The 27,626-nt window shown below is 38.3% G+C and overlaps 1 protein-coding gene across 1 annotated transcript in view; it reads right to left on the bottom strand.

Moving 5' to 3' along the window:
• Positions 1 to 27,626, bottom strand: part of rngtt (RNA guanylyltransferase and 5'-phosphatase) — a 74,676-nt gene that overhangs the window by 3,902 nt on the left and 43,148 nt on the right. The window contains exons 12-14 of the mRNA XM_057352859.1: positions 23,513 to 23,581; positions 7,534 to 7,634; positions 1,667 to 1,733 (exon numbers count right to left, since the gene is read on the bottom strand). Coding sequence (XP_057208842.1) covers positions 1,667 to 1,733; positions 7,534 to 7,634; positions 23,513 to 23,581 — 237 coding nt within the window. The remainder of the gene's footprint in view (positions 1 to 1,666; positions 1,734 to 7,533; positions 7,635 to 23,512; positions 23,582 to 27,626) is intronic.

Below are 27,626 nucleotides of genomic sequence, written 5' to 3'. Positions count from 1 at the left end.
TAAGCCATAATAACTCATAAAATACAGCTAACTAACACAATAAAACACAATAAAAACATGATAACATAATAAATGTTTTTTTGCTAAATTTTAAAAACGGAGTTCTCATTTTGAAGCCAAACTCCTCATATACTTTATTCCTTTGCCATTCTTACTGTATTTATACTCTTTCCTTACTATATTCATACTGTATTCTTTTTACATTCCTACCGTATTCATTCTGTATTCTTTTTTCGCCTTCTTACTGTATTTATATGGAATTATTTTTTGTATTTTTACTGTAGTTGTGCTGTATGCATGCTAAATTCTTTCTGTATTTATACTTTATTCCTTTGCCATTCTTACTGTATTTATACTCTATTCGTACTGTATTATTTTTCCATTCTTACTGTATTCATACTGTATTCTTTTTTCGCCTTCTTACGGTATTTATATGGAATTATTTTTTGTATTTTTACTGTAGTTGTGCTGTATGCATGCTAAATTCTTTCTGTATTTATACTTTATTCCTTTGCCATTCTTACTGTATTTATACTCTATTCGTACTGTATTTGTACTGTATTCTTTTTCCATTCTTACTGTATTCATACTGTATTCTTTTTTCGCCTTCTTACGATATTTATATGGAATTATTTTTTGTATTTTTACTGTAGTTGTGCTGTATGCATGCTATTATCCTTTGCCATTCTTACTGTATTTATACTCTATTCGTACTATATTCATACTGTATTATTTTTCCATTCTTACTGTATTTATACTGTATGCATGTTAAATTCTTTCTCCATTAATACTTTATTCTTTTGGCATCCTTATTGTAATCTCACTACATTAATACTGTATTCTTTTTGTATTTTTACTGTATTTGTACTGTATGCATACTCATTTTTTTCTGTATTCATACTTTAATCTTTTGAAATTGGCTGCGCTGTGGGTCTGCAGCTGCAGCTCTTTACTCTTGCAATAGTGAGAGAAGTTCAGCTGTGTTTGTTTGTTCGTGACATTTGAGTGATGGATGTTATATAAACGGTGGATAAAAAACTGGGTTTTGTAGGCGTTGTTGCACGTGCTTTAGGTTTTTTGAGCTTTGGTGTGCCGACTCTACATACATTTCTTTATTCTTTAACTTGCAGCAATAATCAGAATAAGTAGGACTGATTAGTTTTTTTTTCAATCTTGTTTTGTTTTGCATCAGAGAGTTGTTGTTTTGAAAATGACAGAAACTCTGGACGTTTTCCCTCTCGCCTCCTCCGACGCACACAGAAGGATTCAAGATCCGTGTCTACAGGACTCGTGGCTTCAGGCAACATTCAGAAAGATGTTTTTTTAAAGAGTTCATCAGCTTCAGTACACAGACTGAAGACTCTTGAGTCTGTAGTTTGATGTGTTGTGCTACGTGTGGATGTCAAATGTTTCCAGGGTTTCCAGTTCTGTGTTCTGTTCCCAAACCAACTGCCTCAACACAACCAACTGAGCTCAGCACAATGCATTCTGGGATTGTCTTTGCATAAAGAACATAGGAAATGATTACGCTTCAAAATGTGATCTAGCAAGCTGGCAACTAATGTAGTAGAGCTCATTAAAAGAACGTCTGAGAACGGCACGGCGTCTGTGTTTCTGCCGAATGACAGAAGACATTATCACAGGTGTTATTCAACGTTTCTCTCACCTTCATTTGTGCAAAGGGCCTGTCATAGCTGCCCACGTAGAGAAGACCCATCATCTGCGGGACCAGTCTGGAGAAAGAGAAAGACTGAAATGAAACCTCACATGCAGAACAGAATGTCATGAGGAGAGAAACACAAAAGGAGCTCTGCTGCGGATACTGTAGTAGAATTATCTTGCCTTAATACTGAGAGCTTCTTTAAAACGGTCAAGAGTCCCTAAAACAAAGAGACACGGGACTCCGTGCACGGATATTTTGGGGCGTGGGGGATCGAACTGTCAATCACGCATCTATGGTTTTCCTTAAAGCCACACTGAGGGAATATTGTTTGAGATGCTGGTGAATTAAGCAATGACCAGACCCATCATCCCCATTAAGTTGGAGTCATCTGCTTCTGTATTAACTAACATTTGACCTGCGCTTTTCATTCATTAACCACTCGCTGTGGCGATTCATCTAAAAAAGACAACAAAGTTTGTTTAACCACACAATTCACATCGCACTTTACAGAATCTCAATCTATAACCTGAACATTGAAACTGAAGTGTCACGTTGAACAGAAAGATGAGAAAACAAGTCGAGAAACTGACACAAGCAGATATTCAGTAAGATGATGATGATGGCAGTTTCAATGAAGTGTGTGTGTGTTTATAAATAAACAAATAAAAATCACATCTGTTTGTCAGTAGATATGGGTAATGCTGGCGTGGGATTTCACCGGAAGACTGCACGTTTGGAGGAGAAATGAAGCGACGAATGCTAAATATCGCCCGCTCGAGGGAACCCATGCATGACCTACGCGGGAAGATATTCGACTTCTAAAAGTATTTTTTATGATTTTAGTGATATAACCTCAGTTTTCTAGTGACGTCTCAGCAGACGTCAAGAGAAATGACATCAGAGACATAAAGAATGTCGAGATCTGAGTTAATGGTGGGCTGAAGCTAGAAATAGTTACAGAAGCTTGTAAAATACACCTCCATGTGTCGTCATTATCACTGAAAACACTGAAGCTGGAAACATGTCAGCGGGTCCGCGGTCAGCAGATTCCACTTCAACTGAAGGCACGTCACATTCACTGCTAGTGTGAAATAAATCAACGATGCTCTTAACATTTCTTCAATTCTATTCGATTCATTACAGTATAGATTGTCTTACCCACCTCGTAAAACACAGTTTCTCTGTATATTTACATCAACAGTAAAAGGCATATTACACATTTAGAAATGGATAAATCTCAGGATGTCAAACTGTTATTGAATGAGACGTTTGTTTCATATTTTCTGAGATTTTATAAGCACATTACCAACATTTCAGTAAAATCCCTAACTTGTGTGATTTGCAGTTTAGCAATGGGCATAAAATAATGATTAGATAAAAGTTTTACAAATATTTAAAAAGACGAAAATATCAAGATATGATATAAAATATGATATTACAAATATTTTAAAATAAATGCCTAGATGCCTGAACTCACATGTCACTCAGTCAGCAGAAGTCTGGGACAGAATGTTGGTTTAGATATTGACAAAACAAAAAGTGATGAGCAGTTCAAAAAATGGAAATCTACTGTAACCATGAAGCAAAATGAGAGTCCCTCTGATGTGCACAGAACGTGAAACACAGCTCAACATGTTTGCACAAATCAAAAGGATTTAGCAGTTGTTAATGTAATATTTGAAGAGCTTATTTGCAAAAACAGATTTGTTTTCTTGTTTTTTGATTTAGATTATTTGGAATGCACAATGAAAAATATGATTTCTGAACATTTTAGTCTGTTTTGCAAATTAACTCTCCATTTTGTGTAACACGTATAACATCTCTGGGATTTGTGCCTCTGATGCTTTATAAAACGCAATGTGAACATTATTCCAAAAACAAACAGGAGGACAAGAAATAAAGGTTGAAAAACAATAGGATAAAATTGCAAATGAAGCGTTTGTCTTGACAAACAGCCTGTAGGCGCGTGAAGGTCTCTCTCTCGCTCTCATCACTGAAGCTCTGTAATGGTCCCAGCTGTTCACACTTGCACACCCACTCCAGCGTGTTTCCATCGAAAATAGTATTAAATCACAGGGCAGGAGACCGGATCCCAACCCTTACATCAGGGGCTAAAGAACATCCTGACACTCAGGATAATGGTTTCATATATTTTCAGCTACACAACACAATGACTGTGTTCAGCTTCTGTGAGGATGATGGGCTTCCTCAGGGTCATGGCCTTGAAATGCAGAAGTGAAGAGAAAAGGTCCATCCGTCTGTCTGTCCGTGCTTTATATTCACTCCACACAAAGACTCAAATTCCTCAAAGAACCAAAAACATGTTAATGTCCCTCCATCAACAGACCGTCCAGGAATACGATGACTCATAGAGACGGACACAATGGCGTGTTGTGACGTATCCAGATGTCTCTGGAGGAGACTGTACCGTCAGCAGCTGGAGTTCACACCGGCGTCATTATTAATACAGCGATGTGTGAATTCCTGCACTTCTCTCTCTCTCTAATAATAAGAGCATCAGACTCGAGCATCTGTCGACCTCTGTAAAGTGTGGATGAGGACTATCTCAAATCCATGTGTCTAATGACGTCTCAATGTCACTTGTTTTGCGCTCACGTAGGTGCCGTTGAAAATGTCACAGAGGATTATTTGGTCTTCCTCATCCATGTGTTCTGGACTTGTTTGTCACATTTCCGAAGAGTAAACGTCTGGGATTGGCCGGCAATCTTTATAAATACATTAGGCTTTCGTCTAAAAGTTGAATATCCCCTAAATGAACACGGGCCAAGGTAAACGCATTTATTCAAATGAACTGCGTTAAAGGGACTGTTCACCTTTAAAATGAAAATTCTGTCATCATTTACACGCCCTCTTGTCATTTTAAACCTGTATGAGTTTCTTTCTTCTGCAGAACTCAAAAGAAGATATTTGGAAGAACGCTGGCAACAGGAAACTGTCGGTCCCCATTGACTTGCATTGGTTTTGTGTCCATATACAAGTCGATGGGGAGCGACGGTTTTCGGTTCCCAACATTTCTCAAAAGATCTTCTTTTGTGTCTTGCAGAAGAAAGAAAACCACGCAGGTTTAAAATGACAACAGGGTGAGTAAATGATCACAGAATTTTCATTATGAAGGTGAACTGTTCCTTTAACAAAGAAAGCAATAAGCACAAACCCCAACGTCCAAGGCCAAACTTCCCCGAAATATGTTCTGAACGTACTGCTGTCGTTTACATGTGAAGAAACAGAGATGTACAGTACGTGGCCCATGAGAACATATATTTTTGCTCAAGTAAATTCAAGTCAACGTGGTTTGGTGAAAGACGGGACCTGAGGAGATGAACAATAATCCCGCTGGACTGAAGTGAAGAGATTAAACGCAGGTAAAACACAGATAACATGTGCAAGCTGTGAGGTGAGAAAAGACCTCATTCCTTTAAATAACTGTAGGATTTCTTCAAGAAAAGAATGTTTTATTGCTCGGACGTTCTTCTGACTCGGACTTTAAATCTGATGCATGAGTCTTATGCACAACTTATGGTGGTTTTTGATATATTGTGTATTCTACAAATGAAAGTGAGGCGTGCCGGTCTGGAGCACACGAGGGTGAATAACGAGGACGAAATTGTAATGTTTGCGTGAAATATTCCTTCTAAACAGAAGCGATTCACCAGTCCTCCATTCCTCACATTCTGTTCCTTTTTCCATAAAGTCCATCAGAAGAAACTCGGCATTGAATCCAAACACGTTCTATACACTCGTTCATGGAGACGTCTTTGTGCTCGTGCCGTACGGAGCTCGACCCTACCCAACCAAAGCTCACGCAATGAAATGTTTGTATGTTTTCACAGCACAAATTTGAAGTACAAATTCATTTGCTAAAAATGTAGAGAAGGAACCTCAGGTCATCTCATTACGGCTCTCGAGCGTTGCGTGTCGTCTGCAGACTCTTTTCACCAGCTCATTTCAAAGCTCTCGGCCAAACAAGAGGGCATGCGGAGCGAGCGAGAGAGAGAGAGAGAGAGGTGGGAGGAGAGATGTCATCTTCGTCTTCTGGCAGTGAAGTTACCCGGCTAATAACCTCACACATCTGCTGTAGAAAAGCCGGGATTCTGATGCTTGAGTGACATACGCTGCCCATCGGGCTTCATCAAATAAATCTTTAATAGTCCCGCCGAACAGTTTCACCCTCACAAAGAAGCAAAACCTGAGAATGTTGAAACCCGCTGAGCAAGCTTAGAAGAAAACAGCCAGCGGCTGAAAATCCATGAAAAGGTTTACACGCGCCACTGTTTGCTCACTCAGAATGAATTGAATTCTAATGGACTTCAGTAGGCGATACATACAGTACATTTCTCAACTTTTGTTTGGACCACATCTCACTTATTTCTGTTTTTATCGCTCGTTTCAAACGGTGTGGTGTGACAAAATCACTTTTAATGTCAGTACAAGTGTGACCCTGGAGCACAAAACCAGTCTTATGTGGCACGGGAACATTTTGAGTAAAAGCCAAAAAACACTGTATGGGTCAAAATGATCAATGTTTCTTTTATGCCCAAAATCATTAGGATATGAAGTTAAGATCATGTTCCATGAAGATATTTGGTCAATTTCCTACCGTAAATATATCCAAACTTGGATGGCCTGCTACAGTGCCCCTGATTCAAAACTTCAAAGGCGATTTTCTCAATATTTTCTTTTTTTTGCACCCTCAGATTCCAGAGTTTTAAACGGTTTTATCTCCACCAGATATTGCCCCATCCTAACAATCCACACGTCAATAGGAAGCTTCATTATTCAGCTTTCAGATGATGTCAAAATCTCAATTTCAGAAAATGGACCCATAAGACCCATATAAGTTTTGTTGTCCTGGGTCACAAATATCCCATACGGTCTCAATACATACGAGCTTATAAAGGGATACTTCACCCAAAAATGAAAATTCTGTCATCATTTACTCACCTTCGAGTCGTTCCAAATGTGTCTAAATGTCTTTGTTCTGATGAACACAGCGAAAGATATTTGGAAGAATGCTTATAACCAGAGAGATTTTGCCCACCATTGACTCCCATAGTAGGAAAATTGACTTTATCACTTTTATTGTTCTGTTGAGCACAAAAGAAGATATTCTGAAGAATGTAGGACAGCACACAGGCACTTTTGACTACCGTTGTATTTTCTCCTACTATTGTAGTCAATGGGGGGGAAAATCTGTCTGGTTATAAGCATTCTTCCAAATATCTTTCTCTGTGTTGATCAGAACAAAGACTTTTATACAGTTTTGGAACAACTCCAAGGCGAGTAAATGATGACAGGATTTTCATTTTTGGGTGAAGTGTCCCTTTAAACCAGTTTAAACTCGCTTTTTGTGTTTGGTGTAAAACAGAGATGCAGTTAAATGCAACGAAGAAACAAAAACGATCACTTTGTACACGTACAATCCCCTGACGGGCTAGACGCCGGCTGTGTTTTAAAGATAAGACTGGATGGTTTGAGGACAGAGCGGACAGATGGGTCGAGGCGAGAGAGGTGTAAATGAGAAATGCAAGAGAACTGGCACTTCACGCATGGCTACATTTCATCCGAGAGAAATGTCCAGCAGAAATCAAAAGCGCACAAATCAGAACGCACTACATTCCGCTCCCAAAACTGGGTGAGGTATCGAGCACCTGCACGTGACTCATGTTTCATTTATAAACATAAATCATCCACAGGATCCAAAAATATACACGCGCGGCCTGGAAGTTGCCGAGACGAACGGCTCATACCTCCATCTCCGCGCGCGTTGTGTGAACTTTGTATGAATGTGTTTGAGGTTTAGCATCCATCTCAGGGAGGTGGATGCAGTTGCCATGGTGACGATGACTCACCCCTCCCCGCCAACTTTGGTGATCTTGAGTCTGAAGTCGACGGAGTTGTGGCTGGGCGGCTTCCACTTCAGAATATCATCGCATCTGCCCGGCTTGTATTTCTACAGGGACGACACAAACACAAAGACGTGAGCTCGGTTCATCATCTTAAGGCAAACAGTACAGTATATAAATATCATCCTTTCACTGTACGAAAAAACTGTTCTGAGTTTGCGGTCTTACATATCAGATCATAAAAGAGCAAAACTATATAGACGATAAATAGTCAACACGTCTGTTTATTGCATTGTGTTTACACACTCTCTAGTTTTGAGTCTTATGAGTGCTCCGAGTCAACAACACTGTACATCCTCTCATTATTGTGTCAGTTTATAGTTTGAATCACATTTCATAATTACTTTATATAACAAAATGTTTTCTCCATTTAGATGCGTGTGTGTAAATAATCAACACAGGTTTCTGAAGTGTGAATTGAATGGTTTCGGTTTTGGCGATGTGTGACAGACAGAAAATAGGAATTTTGATTTGACTCAAGACTGTAAGATTGTTTGTAACCTCAGTAGGAACAAAATTATAGATATAAAACAGAAGACTTTCTTAAAGGGCTAGTTCAGCCAAATACATTAAAACTGTATGTGAACACAGAAGAAGATATTTTGATAAATGTCAATGTTAGTTCATGCTACTTCACATTGCATTAGCTAATGTAAACAGCCACAACGTTTGATTTTAAAAAATGTATTAGTAAACGCTGAAATTAAAGGTCCAGTGTGTGATTTTTGGGAGGATCTATTGACAGAAATGCAGTATAATCTACATAACTATGTGTTCAGAGGTGTATAAAGACCTTTCTTAATATGTTTTTATTATCATAGAATGAGCTATTTCGATCTACATACACTTCATCATGTTGTTTCTACAGTAGCCCTGAACGGACAAACTGCTCTACAGAGCGTGTTTCGTAAATATGTTATCTCCTTCAGCAAAGAAACGAAAACGTGACGACATCTTAGTTCTGTGCCAGCCACCGTAGTGCTTTGAAAGGGAGGCGTGGAGTGAGCCGTTGGTTGCCATTCGCAACCTCACCACTAGATGCCGCTACATTTCATACACTGGACCTTTAACATGTTACGTTAACACTAACATTGTTAAGTGTTAGATCATGTCATCCTTAACTAACTGTTATCAAATACAACATTTTTCTTACGTCTGATAGGTGCATAAGTTTATATTTACGCATTTGGCAGACGCTTTTATACAAAGTGACTTAGAGTGCTTTCAACAAGGTATACAGTTTGTGCTCCCTGAGAATCAAACCAACGTTTTGCGCTGTTACCCCAACAGTGCTACAATGAAAGTGAATGTAACTGAGGTAAAGAAACACACAAATGTAATAATAATTTCTATAAATGTAACGTAAAAATGTCTAGCTTTATAAATGTATGTTATGCGATGAGTTTGAAATTAACTTTTTCACTCACTGGACATTTCGGCTACAAAGTTTTGAAGCCATTTCGGAAAAACAGAAATCAACCATTCGCAAGTCATAAGTCACAGCTTATTTATAAAAAAATCGTTATCTTAATGACACTGATGGTGTGTTCACACCAAGAGCAAACTGAACTATTTGCGTGAGTAAATTACATACAAAGTCAATGCAAAGATATGAATAGATGCGGCACAGTTGCCGCAAATGCGCAATATTCGTTTCAATCGCGTCTTCTGCGCAAGTTGAAAAATTTCAATTCCAGCGGCATATTCACTCGAAGAGCTTATTGACTACTATGGTTTGACACGTCGGGATGCATGAAAACTTAGCTGACCCAATTGCTTCCATTGTTTACCCAACTTGTAAGTCGCTTTGGATAAAAGCGTCTGCTAAATGAATAAATGTAAACGTAAATGTAAGACATTCCCCGTCGCGTGAGGTTTTTAGTCGCGCGAGTGATGTGAAAAACAAATGATCCCACGAATAATATAGAGTGAGGAATGCGATGCTTCACAGTAATCCTGTCTGTCCTCACATCATCTTTCATCATTCGTTCTTTTTAACAAAAATGCAATCAATATAGTACACAACTAACTCGACATTAAAACTTCTAGTAAAAACGAATAGTTTTTGTGCTTATTTGTGCCTTTTTACTTTGGGGTTTGTTACCTGTGGCAGATATCACCACATAATTATTGAACCTTATTATTATTCATTTTATCACATTTTTGAGTCTTGTTTTATTGCTTTAATGTAAACGGACCAGTGCGCTGTTATTTGGGCATTGTGACAGGTATGTTCAGGTAAATCTGACATTAGGCTGTATGTAATATATCATGATGATTTTGGAATATTTCCTCAGCAAAGTGAGTGAATATAATTAATGAAACACAAGTAAAATTGGCTATTGATTTGACAGCGTTACAGTTGACTTTTACTTGCATTTGGCGGGTGCACTGCAAAAAATGACATTCTTACTAAGCATTTTTGTCTTGTTTTTAGTGAAAATATCTAAAACTTCTTAAATGAAAGTACAATTACTTGAAAAGAAAAGTGACCCAAGATATTTAGTCTTGTTTTATGAAAAAGAATGTAAAAGTTACGTAACTTTATGGTAAAAACAAGCACAAAAATCTGTCCATGGGGTGAGAAAAATCAACTTGAATTTAGCTTGACCTTTTTCTCAAGTACCTAACTCAAGTTTATTTTTCTCACCCCGTGGACAGATTGTTTTACCATAAACTTACTTAATTCTTATATTATTTTTCATAAAACAAGACTAAATATCTTAGGTCACTTTTCTTTTCAAGTAATTGTGCTTCATTAAAGAATGTTTAGATATTTGTACTACAAAACAAGACAAAGACACTTGGTAAGAACGTCATTTTTTGCAGTGTGCTTTTTCAAACCCTGGTTTTGCAGTATAAAAAGAAATACATTTCAATATGTATTTTAATATGACTAGTTGGTGCAATACGACTCATTTTAAATGTCTCAATGTTAACAGTAAAATTACAACAGAGTGTCATTCTGGACCAATGACATTGAAGAAAACCAGCTTCCAACAATGCCACCCCCTAAAAACACACATACACCGCCCCCCCCCCCCCCCCATGTTCACTGTCCACATGTACATCTACCCCCGTGATGACACCACAGAGAAAACGGGACATCAAATCAAATCAAACTAAATCGAGATAAAGAAAGAAAGAAAACTTCGCCATTGATATTCAGTGTGTCTTCAAGGACATTCATTATACATTCATGTCAAAGTTCTGGACGTGATGAATCGAAATCTGGAGAAACCAAAGAGTGGGAAGACAAAAATTAGGCAAAGTAACAGATGCGTTGCCAGGAAACACGAGGAGCCAGCGGGACGGGGGGTTTTACCTCCGAAAGGCTTTGTGTAAGATTACGGATGAATGTGAGCTTGTTATAGGTCAGCGTGTCCAAACAGCCTTCTCAATTTTACACCATATTGCTTCGTGAAATAATCAAAGGCATTCAGCAGCACTAATGGTGAAGAGACCATCGGCTCGACAATATAAAAACTAACAAACAGCATCAGCTCGCAATTACACTCGCATGTGGACGCTAAAGCTCCCAGCTGCCGGAAAACGACAAAACAAGCAAACAAATGAGAGCTGTTGTCCTCATGGACAATTCAACCTTCAGACGTGATGAAATACACAACATACGGTAGTAACACACCTCGCCACAGAGGTCAGTCATCATCACCGAGTGCGTTTAACTGCCCAACAATACCACCTTTAGATGTGACCATATTCACAATGAAACATGACATCTCAGAACTCACTGAAACAACGTAAGACTGCTTTAAAAACAAGCTCCTTTTTACAAGAAACGGAAGAGTTTTTTTAATATACTGTGAAATATTTAGTTACAATCGCTTTTACGATCAACTCTATCAATACGTGAAAGAACTAATATTAACCTTCCATTTCACGTTAAATGTAAAGGTAACACACAATAGCAGATTTTTACTGTATGGTTATCATGGCCAAAACACTATTATCATAATATCTATTCAAATCGAAATAAAATGCAATAAATAAAATTGCGATATCTATATTTTTAAATACAATATATTGAAACTAGGGATGTAACGATTCACCGTGAGCCGGTTGAAAATCTGTTATAATGAGTGACGATTCAAATCGGTTGAGGTGTGAACTGAATCGCAATACATTTTTTGAACAGCAGGGGCCGCTATTTTCACTGCAAATCTAAACGTGGACATGCTGATATTTCTTAAATGCAAAAAAATCCAAGAAAAGCTCAGACAGTATTAGTTTGTTTATATTAAAGAGACTTTTTCTATTATTAATTTGTTATAAAATTGCAGTTTAGTTTTGTTATTTGAAATAAAACATTATTTTATCATACAAAGAAACGTGAAGCACTTAAGAAATAATGCAAGGGAAGTTGTTCATTTCTAATTTGTTTCAACTCATTTTGTAAAAATAAATCGTGAGTAAATCATGAATAAATCGCATCGTGAGATCAGAATCGTGACTCGCATCGCATCGCATCGTGAGCTGAGTGAATCGTTACATCCCTAATTGAAACCATTAAGGGAAATTGTTGAATTGGTGTAAAACTACCACCGTGAATTATTTACGCTATTATCATATGTGTAGTATTAACATCATATCAAAAATCATGATGGGTCTGTATAAAGAAATATGAAGTAAACGCGTGTCAGTATGTCTAAATTTCCACAGATTTTTGGATTAAAGTCCTAATTAGTGAAGCACTGTCATCACAAACTCACAGGAGCAGACGTGAATAAATAGGAGTTGTCTGGCGTTATTTTGTTCCCAATGTCAATACTCCTGATTTACTCTCCTGACATAAATGAACGAACAAAAGCCAGGTTTCATGTTGCATCCACGTTATACTCTTGATAACTTTCTTTGATGATGGACAGGGGTTTTCAAGCCGGAACACTGGTACGGTTTAACGGTAATTAAAATATGACGCGGTACACTAACCGTTGGATGATATGATCAGGGAAAACCATTAAACCGGTAATCGTTACACCCCTAGTAAAGTCTTGTGACCGATGAGTTGAACATGACAGTGGAATTGAAGGAATAATGTAAAATAAATAAATGAATAAAAAGGTATTGTTTCTATGACTTCCGGATTTCAACAATTTGTGCGATTTGTGTCATTTGTCTACATAAAACCATTCCACATAATGTAAAGAAGTTTCTGTGACGATTTCATCTTGATATCTGTAATATTAACCGAGTAAGGTCAAGTCATCCATTGAAAATCGTCGTTAAATGAATGACTGAAATCAAACTTTGACGCTCTTCATCTCATAATACGATTTTGGGTCTGTAGCCTGTTTTTCACAGAATGGGTCACATATTTCAACTCATTTATTTAATTGCGAAAAACGACGCTGGCCTCGGAAAGAGCGCACGCAGTGTGGAACGTGAATGAATAGCGTCGCATTGAAAGCGGAGTTATGCAGAGTCGTGCAGCAAGTGTTGCTGAGACACGCTGAAAGTGAAAACACTCTTTAGATATCTGATAGAAGCCTGAAGGATTTATCATTTGAACAGCGTGTCGTATTGAAGCACAACACATCAAGGTCGAGCCGTCCCCGCAGCACATCGGGTCTTATGGGTCATGCAAACGCCATCGTGCAAGTCAGATGGATTGTGTTCTTTGATTAAATCCAACAGTTCTTCATCTGCCAGAGAGCGACGGCCGGCGGTCCTTGATGGAGGCGAAGGCAATGAATGCAGAGCTGAAAATCAATCAAGAGTGCGACACAAACCCAACGCATCACCATGGAAACAAGCGCTAGTCTGTTAACGTTCCTTTATGGCAGACTAACCTGTTTACCTTGAGCTTCTCACATCTTTCTAATGCATGACGCTTCGCTACGGCCAGATCTGCTGTTTCACGGACGAATGTGAAGAGAATTTCATCATCCGCCTGGCGGCCGTTCATAGTGTGGGAGACTTTCTAGAATAACCCTCCATCTGTCTCTGAGAGTTCACATCGTGTCCTAACGTGTGCCTAGTGACATGACACAATCTCACAACATACTTCATCTTCCACATACAGTACAGTTATGATGAACCCATGAGATTTCATGCAAGCGAAGTGGATTTATGTTGCAGAAACAGCTTTTATTGTGTTGCGTGACGCTGCGCTGTAGAAAAACACTTAAAAACCAAAGTTTAGCTTTATGAGTCTATTGAACTTCAACTTTCTTTTTTAAATATATATTTTTTTATTTTATTCTCTGCAAATCGAAACTTGGGAGGAATATTGTTAGTAATTCACAGAATGAAAGCAAAAGTATTAAATAGTAATTACGAATAGTACGAATTACGAATAGTAATTAGTCCTGTTCTGACGCAAGTGAAGTTTCACGTCACAAACAGTGAACTTATAGACTGCTCAGTTTTCAGAGTAGCTCAGGGTTATCGTGATATGATGAACACGAAGAGAACACTAATAAACAAGATGTTTATGAGGCTTTACACACGGACACATCTTGCTCTCACACATCATAAATCGCTGGGCTCTTATTGATTCTCCATTAGATTCTCAATTCTCATATTGATTCTTTCCTCATAAGAGCAGAAAGCCTTCAGGACTGCCTACATCGACATTAAAACAGATGAAGCGTGAAAGGACTGTGTATTTGTTTCAAAGCGCTCTTTGTCCACACTGCCATGTTCCATTTCTCAGATGCTGAAACTGAAAAACCCCAGCACACCGCACACACCCGAGCGATTTTCATCAGGCATATGAACAGGGATTTCTTGTATTTTGGCGTAGATGACGGGTGTATTTCAACAATACTATCAAGGCTGCTGCAGTGTGTTAGGGTGAACGGATGACGTGTAACAATGCAAAAAACACATTTTCGAAAAGCTCTGGTTTACGCAGGACAAACATGTAGTCTCAATGTTCACGAAAGACCAAAACAGAGGAAAACAGATATTTTTAAATATATCCAGATGAGAGCTGCACGGTATTGAAGGAAAATGCCATATTCGGTAACTTGTTCAATATTGCGATATACGAAATGTACGCTTTCTGATTTCAACTTTGATCAAATATATATAAAAACGAGAACAACATATCGTCGCTGTCCTTCTGAAACATCGTATGTCCAAATTGACTGTTTTTGGGAAATGGAAAAAAAACAAAACTTTTTAAATAATTGCATACTGTGTTGTCAAAGTTGACAAGCACTTTTGAATACTTTTTGGAGGTTAGATATTTGCAAAACCCGGTGACAAACATGAAAAGTAACTAATAATAATGCAGAATTATGCAAATGCGTAGCAAAAGCACAGCAGCAATACATTTTTTCTGATTATTGATCATCTTCCACACAATAGGCAGTCGCTTTGTTACCTGCAAAACTACAAACTGTTAGAATTTAAAAATGATTTATGTATTGCAAACCATTACAATATATGATTTCGATCATTTCTATATGCTGTACACCCCTAATCCAGATTAATGTGGATAAAGACGGTGTCAAAAAGCTTCAATTCAATTCAAGTTTATTTACATAGCGCTTTTTACAATGTGGATTGTGCCAAAGCAGCTTTACAGGAGCAAAACAGAAAAACACAGCACAGTGCATGGTGTTTATAGAACAAGCAAGATCATTCTAGTATATCTATAATATCTAATGTCAGCAGTCTCCCGGTCAGCAAGCCAGCCAACAATGCCCTGTGGCGAGGAACCCAAACTCCAATGGAGAAAAAGAACCCTCGGGAGAAACCAGACTCAGCCGGGAGGGCCAGATCTCCTCTGACGCGTCACAGCTGCACTCACTGACTTTCATTCAAAGTGCTAATGTAGTTTATCAAGCGCCAGTGAGTCGTCGTACTGTTTTGAGGGGGTTTGACAAGACAGTTGGTCTCTGCTCCATCACCAAAAATATCTTTCTCAAATCTATTCGGAAGCACGTTGCCTCATGTTGACCGTGGGCACCGGCGTGTGTATAAAGCTCAGGTCACAAAGCCAACCGAGTCTTTACCTCCACACACAGTGAGTGATATCAAACGCCACAGGCAAAAGGTGATATTAACAACATCTGTCTCTGTCTAACATATTCAGTTACTACAGGCCGATTTCCTTATGCACAACTGTCCTCTGTGTCTGATCGTATCCTGATCGTTACTTATCTGATATACAGCTTTCATAAAGCAAACCATGAGGACATTTCAGGATGACACTCATTTTTTAGCATCAAGTTATGTTAGAACAAATGTCAAGAGTTACTATTATTATTGTTATTATTACTATTAAAGCTGCAATCCATCCATACAAAACTTTTTTGGTATGTGTTGAAAACTGCCTCCTCCAGGATTTCAATGGAATGGATTAAGCTTTCAGGAAGGCTGCATTATTCCCAACAGCAGTCTAACACAAGGACTAAACAACTGCTTTGCTATTTTTAAGTAAGAGATAAGGTCCAGGCAGCCGGTTGTTATAATCCCCGACAGTGTGATCAGGGCGTGAAGCGGCGAGGTTATTTCGCCATAACAACCGGCTGCTTGTACATTATCCCACTTATTACACGCCTACTTGCCACATGAGAAAAAAAGTGGACATAAAATGTGAATTTGAAATATTTGATTAGCTCATTCTTACCGAATGCAGACCTTCCGCGAGGAAAAGACGTTTAGCTTCGGTTTTAAAGTAAGAAACGACGTTCAAACGTCATGAACAGGCAAATTGGTTTAATCGTTTGTAAATATAACGTCATATATGTTATTAAAAGACATATTTATAATTCATTTTATAGAGAATAGAGACCAAAGAGTGAATTTTAAGGAGGGATGAAGTTCTAGTTTTCCGTCATTTAGGGCGTTTTCACACATAAGGGTTTGTTTCGAAACCTGGTGCGTTTTCTCTCTTGGTTCGATTCGTTTAGGCATGTGAACACGGCAATCGCGCTAGGATCCGCCCCAAAACAATCGCTCCGAGACCGCCTGAACAAGGTGGTCGAACTCTGGAGCGGTTCGGTAGACGTGTGAAAGCCATCCGACCCAACGGACCAACGAACCAGACTGTATCACAATGTACGATGGGTAATTATGTAACGTTGCGTGACGCAAAAGGGATTGTTTTGCTAATGGCTCCCTGTAACAATGTTCAAAGGAAGGAAGGAAGGGGGCGGAAACCGGCGAACGTTAAACCAAACTTTTAATAAAATAAACAAACAACAAAACGAAAGTAAAGTGCTGACAGCTCCCTCACAGTCGACTGCCGGCCACACAAACACAATAAAACATGACATAAAATCCAGGCCTGGTTCTCTCTCGTCCTTCTCCTCCTCTTATGCTTCCCGAGCTCCGCCGTGAGATACGCGTGACAACGCGCAGCTGACGCTCATTATCACTCGCGTACTGGCCGGAAAATAAACAGATGCACTCTGACCAATCGAAGGAGAGTTTACATGCACGTGACTCTTATTAACAAAGTTTGGTCCGTTTGGAAATATTGCCTCGTGAATGCGAACCGAACTAAAATAAATTTATATATTGTAGCGATTTAACCCCCGGTTTCGGAACAAAGCAATCGATACACCGGTGTGAAAACGCCCTTAATCCACATAATAGCGTACCACAGAGATGATGCATTTTTGTACGTATGCAAACCCCGGAAGCGAGTTAGCATTTGAACACTTCTGGTTCCATCGCCCCAAAGTCTATGGTTTTTTTAATGGGTTTTTGGTAAATCACCTGAAATAACGCTGTGGTTAACAAAACCTCGAATTATTTTCACATTTGTCGGTGGTGGTGACGTTGATATTGAGCGACCGTAGCGCAGTCTGTTTATAGCCTCATGTTAGCTTTTCACTCCTGCCGATTGTAGTAAGGCTTGAAAAATAGCAAATATTGTGTTCATTTGCAAAGACTATCTTGATAGAAAAAACATCTAAGATGATTAGATTTTTTGCGCTCTTCCAAAAGTCTATGGGAAAAATGCACAGGCTTTCTGTCGAGGGAACCAGCGCGGCGCTAACTTCCGGGTTGGCCCACAAAAACACGTCATCTCGGCGATACTCTATTGCCTTCACATGCCATGCAAACTTATTACACGAATAGGTGGGATATTATGCATTTATGGTTTAAAAATATTAGGTATGTCCCTAGCTAGAGGCCCAAGTTTAGCAATGTTTTTTTGTTCAGTTCAGGGTAAGTGTTAAAATATCTCCATATTTCTGTGCTAGCAAAAAGCACATGACGCCTAAATTTGGTGCTTATTTCATATGCTGTTGTGTTCACAGCGGTGGCAACCATAAATGAATAATAACAATATCTCCTTGCTTCCTCTCCTAATGTAATAAGGGCCCAGATTTGTACATTTGAACATATATTTGAACAGAAATATTGCCATGTGATTTTGGCCCAGTATTGTGTTCTGACCCATATTAAAGTAAATGAAATGAATTTTGTCTTCTCATGTGAGATGATCTTTCTGATGTAAACTGTAAAAACATCATTGAGATGCTCTCACAACCAACTGGCCAACATTTCTCCTCTCATTTATTTTACTCATCCCTCAGTCTACAAATAACCTCGATTAATCTCCTCTGAATGGACGCTTTTGGAACATATGTTACTCAGTAGCCCGTGTTTCCTTTTTTAACATCAAAGATTTTGTAGCAGGTGTGTGTGTGTGTGTGGTTCAGGTGATGTGCACGGTACGGCCGAAGTCACTCTGCACACTTCAAAGATTGAAACATCAAAGTGGGTGTGTGCGTGTTTCTGCTCTTGTGGGTATTTTACTGTCATTTTCCTGATAGCAAATGTTAGGCAGAGATATGCATAAAAATTTCCAGATGTGAAGGACTGCGGAGGGGTTTTTATAATGTCTTGTGTTGGTGTCAGTTGGAGTGCGGTGTCAATCAAAACACAGCCTTGACAAGAAATGACAATTTTGGAGTGAAAAATGAAACAAGAAAATGACACGCCGCACAAAAAAATCATCAATAAACGCCTGTGCAGAAACTTCGTAAAGCACATTATAAAGTCCTGTCAGCAAATGAAGCCGACTAAAAGCTATTGAAATCAAATCAGGACAGAAATAAAACGCGAGGTGCTCCTCCTACAGCCCTACAGTCATTACACTTCTGCCAAAAACACAAAAAACCAACGCAGACTCATTCGTGCTACCGGCCTTTTGTTGTGCAGATACAAAGATGTGTCGAATACTCGATCTAAAGTGAAGTACCAGTATGGTTTTTATCCAACGGCAGCTTCAAAGGGCTTTAGAAATGCTTGACTGGATCAATGTGGAGAGAGGTGGATTTGGTGAGAATTACATGCGGGTTGGGTCGTTCTATAAAAATCCTTCAGCCGCGGGGCCGATCAGTAACACAGTGTCAAAGTCATTTAACATCCCCTCCATTCTTTATAATGGCCATTGAAGCATTCGCAGAGAATAAAACCGCCTTTCAGCGTCTGATGTCTTAATCTTCCTAAACTGGCTTGACACGTCTGCGCCGGCTTCACTAAATCGCATTGACACGTTTGGGGAAATATCAGGCTGCGAGATTAATCATCCGGAACTCTCCACATGTTCCCCGAGGAGAAGAAATATCACAGGTGGAGACGATTTTCAAAAGCAATTTCAGAAAACACGAGGAGGTGCTCATTACATATTGCCTGAATTTCACAATTCACAACCACAAACATTTGTTTAACAGAATCAACAGGACATCTTTACAGAGTAAACATCTGATCATTTACTGCCTTCTCAAAACTATAAACTAGATGCAGATATCTGTGAACACAAATTCACATTTAGATTCAAACCTTAGTCTCTCACATCAACTAGTGAAGTGAAGTGAAAGTGAAGTGAACTAAGAGACGGTTTCAGCGGCAACAACATAAACGTTCACTTCTGGTAGACCTCCGCAAAGAAACAGTAACTGTTGAGTAGTTTGAATTTTATTTAATACAATTTATTTATTCATTTATTTATTAGATATTATTTATTATAATGATCTTGCTTGGTCTATAAACACCATGCACTGTGCTGTGTTTTACCTTTCTGTGTTTTTCTTATTTGCTCCTGTAAAGCTGCTTTGGAACAATGCACATTGTGAAAAGCGCTATATAAATAAATTGAATTGAATATACAATTAAAATATTACTATAAATGAATTAATATACATTTAATATAAAATAAAGTGTTATATTACAATCAAAACGGACCGGAAGTTAACTTCGGGGCAGGCCAATGCGTCTAAAACCGTCAATGATTTTATGACATCATCCTGCACCTCAGCCTCTCATCAAATTCCAGGCTGTGAGGTAAACTAAACGCTATTTGCCATTTTAATAGGGGGAGTGGCCCCTGAATATGTCCCGCCCTCATTCTCTGTTTCAGTGGAAATTATATTAAAGGAATAGTTCACCTTCAAAATTAAATTTCTGTTATCGTTTACTCACCCTCTTGTTATTTCAAACCCGTATGACCTTCTTTCTTCCGCAGAACACAGAAGAAGATATTTTGAAGAATGTTCTTAACAGCCCCACATTCATTACATTTATGCATTTGGCAGATCCCTTTCATCCACAGCGACTTACATTCGCTTGCATTGGTTACAATAGAAGTGAATGGGGGGCTGTGCTGTTCAGTTACCAACATTTTTCAAAATATCTTCTTCTGTGTTCTGCAGAAGAAAGAATACAGGTTTGAAATGACAAGAGGGCGTGTAAATGATGACAACATTTTCATTTTGAAGGTGAACTGCTCCTTTAATGCACTGAGCAAAACGGCACATTTCAAGATTAAGATTACCATTCCAATTTTCATGTACGAGAGCATTCCAAATGTTCTTTTCATCTTCATTTCTAGATGTATTGCCGTCATTTCAGTTCAGTGTCTGTTGAATTCCAATCAAATCAAACCTCAGGAGTGACATAAAGTCATCCAACAGCAATGTGAAAGACTGACAGACAAGACACATGAAAATTGTAATAAAAATACAGGTTATTACATAAGAAAATATAATTTTCCTAAACACATCAGATAAAATTATTCTGAAATGGTCTCTTCATTTTTTTTTCGGTGTCGAAATCAAAGCTTTTTTTGAAAACCGTATAAATGTCAAGTGTTTTTCTCTTGGAAAGGTCATAAGAAAGGACTTGATTTCATTATTATTTGTTCCGCTGGTCTAGATGACACATGAAAATGAGCATCTTCCCCGCTGTGCACTGGATGGAGGCATACAGGTGATGGGAGAAATGAACAGACCTGGTTAATGTGCACTTACAAAACTGTAACTACAGACATATAATCCTTTAACACAAGTGTAGGAAGACCAGAGGGTCCACGAAGAGTCTTTACACTTTCAAATTTCTGTTTTAATTAGACCAAACCTATAATTTGACTTATTTAAATGCATGTGTTGACGCATGCATGCACGCACTTTACACATGTTTTGTAATGTGTCAGTGGACAAAGTCAAAAAGACCAGCTGTGGGAAGAAAGCTAAATGAACTTCAATAAATTATGGTAAAAATATAAAAATACATAAAACTTTAAAATAATGTATACAGAACCCATCAAAACATTTGGAAACACTTGACTGAAATGACTGAAATGTTAATGTTAAGGTGTATGCTTAAATGTCTTAAATTACTTTTGTAGACAAAAAAAAATGTGCCAATATATCAATTTCCATTAGAAAACAAAAAGTTATTCAAAAATATTTTTGAAATGGATGATTTGGACCAAATAATGAAGAAAATACAGCCAATAAGAGCTCTAAATATATTGGGAACTTTTTTGATACTCTTTAAAAAGATTCTCAGGGTAAGACTTGAAGAAGATGATAAAACGGCAAGAAAATGATTTGACAAATTCTAGTCAAAAGGTGGCAAATTTGAAGATGCTAAAATACAACAGTTTTTATTCATTTTGATGAGCTTACTAATTATTCTGGTGGAAAAATCTAAATAAAGAATGAGTAAGTGTTTCTAAACTTTTGACCTGTATTGTATGTAATTTTATCACATTTTTTAACATATTGGGTCTCATTCATGAAACACAAGCAGAACAAATTTTTGTGTAAATCGTTCGTAAAGTCATTCTAACAAAAATTTTCGGATTCATGAAACTGTTCGTATTTTCACCATGTTACGAAAGAAATGTACACCTGCTCCATAGCACGTGTAAATAGTGCGTAAAACCCCACGTAACGTTCTGTATTCTTTTAGACAAACGGATGATGACACTGCATTTTTCACGAGTTCTTTTGCACTGTCTTTTATCATTTTTTACTTTTTAACTTTGGGTAAAACGCAGAGCTCGTCACTGTCCTGTTTTACACAGCCGTCCAATCACAGTGGAGAAGAGGCGGGACAAACACACTACACTGACCAACCATCATACACAACAATGGAGAAGTTCATATTAATGGTTACTGCATTTTCATATTAAGTAATTTTCTTCAAAATAAGTTACTAGTAACATGTAGGCTAACTGTTGCGGATATTCTAAATCACAGACACAAACGCATCTCCGGAATAACACGCAGTGCCTCCAACAGCTGGTGGTTTTCAGAAAGGCACCAGGCATTATTACTTTAGCTGCTAAAAACACTTTGGTGGACACAGTTCAATTGTTTAAACCAGAGAATGAAGTCACGAGGATTATGGCATTCCTAGATACGTAATTTGCGTAGCGGTAATTCATAGAGAGGGATTATGCTAATTGTGAATGTAGCTCAGTGGTTAGAGCATGGGTCATGGGTTGGATCCCAGGGGATTGCACATACTTAGAAACAATAATGTATAGTACAATGCAATGTAAGTCGCTGTGGATAAAAGCGTCTGCCAAATGCATAAATGTAAATGAATGAGCGCCCTGTTTACGAATGATTGAAATTCATTAACACACACACATTTTACTATCAAATCTGACGTTTACGAAGTATTTGTGAATCCAAAAGGAAAGTTTTCGGGAAGGTCTGTTTACTGATGTGATTTACTCATATATTTACGAATGTTTCATGAATGAGGCCCAATGACAATACTGATCGACTGTTTTGCAGGTGTGGTGTGTCCTTATCTTTCCATTTATGAGAGAAATGATTTTTTCTTATTGATTATGATGACCTCATACTGCTCTTTTTGTAGTGCTTGTCCTCTCATTTCATACTATTCCTTTAAGGCTTTTATTTCACCTGTAGATCTGCCTAAACTAAACTCCTCATGTTTCTCCTGCAAGGATCCAGTTTTCATGTTTGTCCTCCAAACAGGACATTTGTTTGATTTTGTGAGTTTCTCTGGCGTCACAGAGAGATGGTTATGGCTTTGAAGACGGCATGACACGATGATTTTCAAACATTTATGAAGAATGGAGAAGCGGGTGTATTGTTCTGTAATTATCATTTGAATTGGAATGGTTTTCATAAACAAAGTGAATTGATCGTAGAAGACGATTTCCTTTCACGAGAAAGCCATTCATCTCTTTGTTGTCAACGCTGAAAAGCACTAGATGATACTGGATACAATGCAAAGTAAAGGAATGAAAGACATGTGTCCATGTGATATATAATGTTGAGAAACACTCAGATTTTTTAGTCTCGTGTTGAGGTGTGTGATATTTGGGTTGTGTAGCTGGTCTGCAGTGTCACACAGAACACAAACAGTCTAACCCTGACTGAACACTTCATCTGGATTCCAGTAGCTGCTTGACAGGAGACTCATAAACTTTAACAATCATCGTTTGATTTGTGGCTGGACGTGTGCTGTGTGATATAGTGCACAGGAAGAGGATGAAATAAACTACATGAAGTCGATAAGAATGCAATGTTACTGCCAGAAACTGCATGAATAAATAAATAGATTAAAACAGATTCCGGTTGAGTATACAGTTTATTATTTCTGCTAATAGTTTCTGAACACAGACATGGTTCATTGTAACAGTGTTTATGTGAAGAAAAACACTCACCCCAATAGGCTGGAAGATAAGACCATCGACTTCATGACTGACCTGAGCAGTGAAACTGCCCTCCAGGAGCTGTGGAAACAAACACACGACCAATCACAAACTGTTCTGATCACACGACCAATCACAAACTGTTCTGATCACACGACCAATCACAAACTGTTCTGATCACACAACACATCACATGGAGCACAAGCGAGTCTGAAACCACATCACCACTTCCATGCTATCTGAAAATGTGTGAAAGTGTATATCGTGCATCCCTACTCTTTTGTGTCTAGTTCAGTTCATTACCTTGCAATTCATTGTTGTGGCAGTCTGTAATCTGTCAACTAAAGAAGTCTAAAGAAACAACTGACAAACTCCTTTCCCAAAGCACAAGCCTTTCCCTGAGCACTTACTTTCAACATGTACTGTATAGTTTGAGACACACTCGCATATAATTTCAGACGGATAACATTCAACCTGGGATGCAGCTGTTTACAATTAAGAGAAGAAAGTTTGGCAAATCAACACGAGGCAGGACGTTCTTCTGCACCTAAACACTGAATCTAAATATTTATGGATGCAGGTGTACAAAACCTCTAAAACGCACACCTCAAACAAGCCAAAGTAAACAGTGAAATTGAGTTAGCAGGAGCTCTCCGTCTGAATGTTTTCCTGCCGCCATAAATGAATTCTCTTCTAATAAATGTTTTATGAGACCTTGAGACGGATCTCTGCGGCGAACGATGGGTGCAAAACTCTCCAACGAAAGAAGAACACAACATACAAGGTCTCCCTGCCTGATATCGTGCTAAATTGAAAATAGAAAAAACTTTAATGACTTTTTTATTCACGGTAAACTGTCCTCAGCCGCATCTCCACAGCTTTGATATTAACAGGGAATCCAGAGGTACATGGAGATTCTCTCCAGCGCTCTAATGAAGCACGACCCCTTCGTTTCACACGGACGCCATCATTTCCTCATTCAATCTCTCAGAAACACAAGCCGGCGTCTGCTCCGCTCTACGCACACGCCTTTAGAGAGTGTATTAAAATTCCAGTCAGTTAGGCAGTCGGCTGCAAACAGCATCCTTCATATCTAACACAAGTCAAAGCTCTGAGGAGGACCGGCTACATTCACAATCACGCCTGTCGGATCTGACCCTGGAAATGAACACATTAACAATTAATGACATCATTAACTCCAGGTAATGTTCACTGCGAGACGCACAAATATGTTTTAAATACTGAAAAACAGGTTGTGCGTGCCCATATCATGCCACTCACTGTATTTAAAGACGGAAAGATCACAAAAAACCTGATTTACAAACCTGTTTGACTTTCTTCAACAGAACACAACAGAAGATTTTTTGAAGAACGTTGATAATCAAACAACACTGAACACATATTGACTTCCATTGTATGAACTAAACCACAGAGACATTTCTCAAAATATCTTCTTTTGTGTTCCACTGAAGAAAGAGTGACAGGTTTACAACCCCATGAGGGAGAAATACTAGCTATAAAAGGCAAAAAGGTCACTTCAAAAACCACTTTCCCTTCCATTATTCTTTATTCTTTTATTTGTTTTTCTGTCCTTTTATTATTATTTTCATTCTAACCTCAGCTTTAGCTTCCGGTTGTTTGTTCTAGGGTAATCAAATAATCGGCAAAAATAAAACATTCTGTACAGGTTGTTTGCACGTGACGTCACGGCAGCAAGAGATTTTCTCCATAGGAATATTCACAATCACAAACAATGTTTTGCATCGTTTATGATTGTTCGGAACGATTAAACCATAGCCCTTTTCATAAAAAGATCCTGGAAAATACACAGAAAATTAGATTTTGTTCATTCAAACTGCCAGTGATTTTCTGGAATCTGTGCGTGTGTTCACACACATCCCGTGAAGATCCCGTAAAGACACGTGACGTAATATCCTTCTCCAATGTAATGTTATGTGCATTTATTTTTGTCGTGAAAATTTAGGGTTGATCACGGTGAAAGATATTTCCTTGCGGTGTTTTTAGGTGGATAAATAGTGCAATTTGTTATTATTACTGCCTTCCTGTATTCAGTGCCAAATAGGCCTAAATAATCTCTCTTTTTTGGTGATTATTCTGTAGCATATATTGTTGCCTTCTGCAAATGACAAAGACGTCAATTTTAAAACAAACTTTTCTATTTATATTTTTTATTGGTAAATGCAGAACAACGAAGAGGAATGAGGCACAAGAACGCAAGGCAGGCTAATAGCCCAACGAGATTAAGCTAAATATACAGTGCCCTCCTCTAATATTGGCACCCTTGGTAAATATGAGCAAAGGCTGTAAAAATAAATCTGCATTGTTTTTCCTTTCGATCTTATATTTAAAAAATCTACAATATTCCTACATTTCATTAAAGTAAAACAATTTGAAGTGGGGGGAATATCAGATTATGATTTTTTTCTCTAATTCACCCTGGTCACGATTATTGGCACCCTTGTATTCAAAACTTTCTGTAACCTCCATTTGCATTAAAAACAGCTCAGAGTCTTTTCTTTTATGTCTGAAGAGGTCTGAATAAGTTTATCGTTTTTTAAAACAAAGTTTGAGAAAAGTTTTTTATCATTTAGATTTTGTAACAGCTCACGCAGATCGAATGAAAAACCCGTTAATAGGGCCTAAAGCATCTAGAAGGTATGTGGGTTTATAAGTGCAAAAATGATCCAGAAACGGTTTTACAAGTCCATTTACAACCCCAGGATTTGTCTCTAGAATGAAAAGGTCTGTTATTACCTTATTCTGGAGGGTCATGAATATGAATGTTGAGCTCTGCTCTGATTGGCTGATGCCACTAGCTCACACAGCAAACAGATCGCTTCAACAGAGGTTTGCTGTCCTACATTCTTCAAAATATCTTCTTCTGTGCTCAACAGAACAAAAAATGATATCTATGAGAGTCAATGGGGGTTGAGATCTGTTTGGTTACAAGCATTCTTCCAAATATCTTTCTCTGTGTTCATCAGAAGAAAGAAATGTAAACAGATTAAGAACAACTCAAAGGTGAGTAAACAATGACATAATTTTCATTTTTGGGTGAACTGTCCCTTTAATACTAATTAAACAGCTGAGGTTTCGTTCGTTCGTTTCATTCTTCCATTAAGAACCAACACAGTACGAGAACCTTACACAAACACACAAAATCAATAAACATACTCATGTAAGTGTACAAAACAATTACTAACTGCAGAGATGTTCTTTAGATCTGTCAATTAATGCACAAATTAAAGCTTAAAATTTTGAGAAAGCTTGAATTTGTACTCTATTTAAGTATCCTTTAAATGCCTCTTACACAGCAGCGTACCCATTTGTGCACTTTATATATTTATGGACGCATTTGTGTATATACAGTGTGCACATTTGTTAGTTGAAGTATGCATCTGTGAGAGGCTGCAATCAACAAACACAAACTAAACTATTTCATTAGGAAGATAGAGATAAAAAGCATCTTAAATGCATATCAAGTCATGATGAGAAAATATTAAGCCGAAGTGTTTTCGAGAGAGGGATGATAACAGGAAGTGACATCACCGATGAGGCTTCATATCTGATAAATGCGTGCAAGTATGTGAACTCTCCAGACAAAAGCTCTTTGATGGTGATTACAGTAGAGAGAATCTTTTCCACTCATCTGTGTGTCCATTTCCCATCTGCACATCAGACGTCTGGAGAACACAACAATGACGCTCTCTCAGTACTCTAGAGCATGTCTTTATGACTTCATCATAAAAGACTCGGAGCCCCCAAACGAGACAAAGCTCAGATACACAGATATCCAGCACGCGGGCCCGAAGACCGAGACGCAAAGTTGACCGGAGGAAATCGACTTATTCATGATGGTGAACAATAAACAGAGAACCGCTCTTGTGGGAAATTTCGGGGAAATCCTTGAGCGCGTTCGTGGAAAATGACAGACACGCGGCAGAGAAAGCACAGCTCATTGGCTAATGTTCCTGATATTGCCATTGGACTGTAAGGAGAGAGAGAGAGAGAGAGAGTGAGAGAGAGAGAGATAGATAGAGAGAGAGAGAGATAGAGAGAGACAGAGACAGAGACAGAGACAGAGACAGAGAGAGAGAGAGAGAGA

This window comes from Triplophysa rosa, linkage group LG15 (assembly GCF_024868665.1).
Source record: "Triplophysa rosa linkage group LG15, Trosa_1v2, whole genome shotgun sequence".
NCBI classification, from domain to species: domain Eukaryota; kingdom Metazoa; phylum Chordata; class Actinopteri; order Cypriniformes; family Nemacheilidae; genus Triplophysa; species Triplophysa rosa.
Note: the sequence above shows the minus strand (reverse complement) of the source record. Positions and strands in the feature narration are given on the sequence as shown.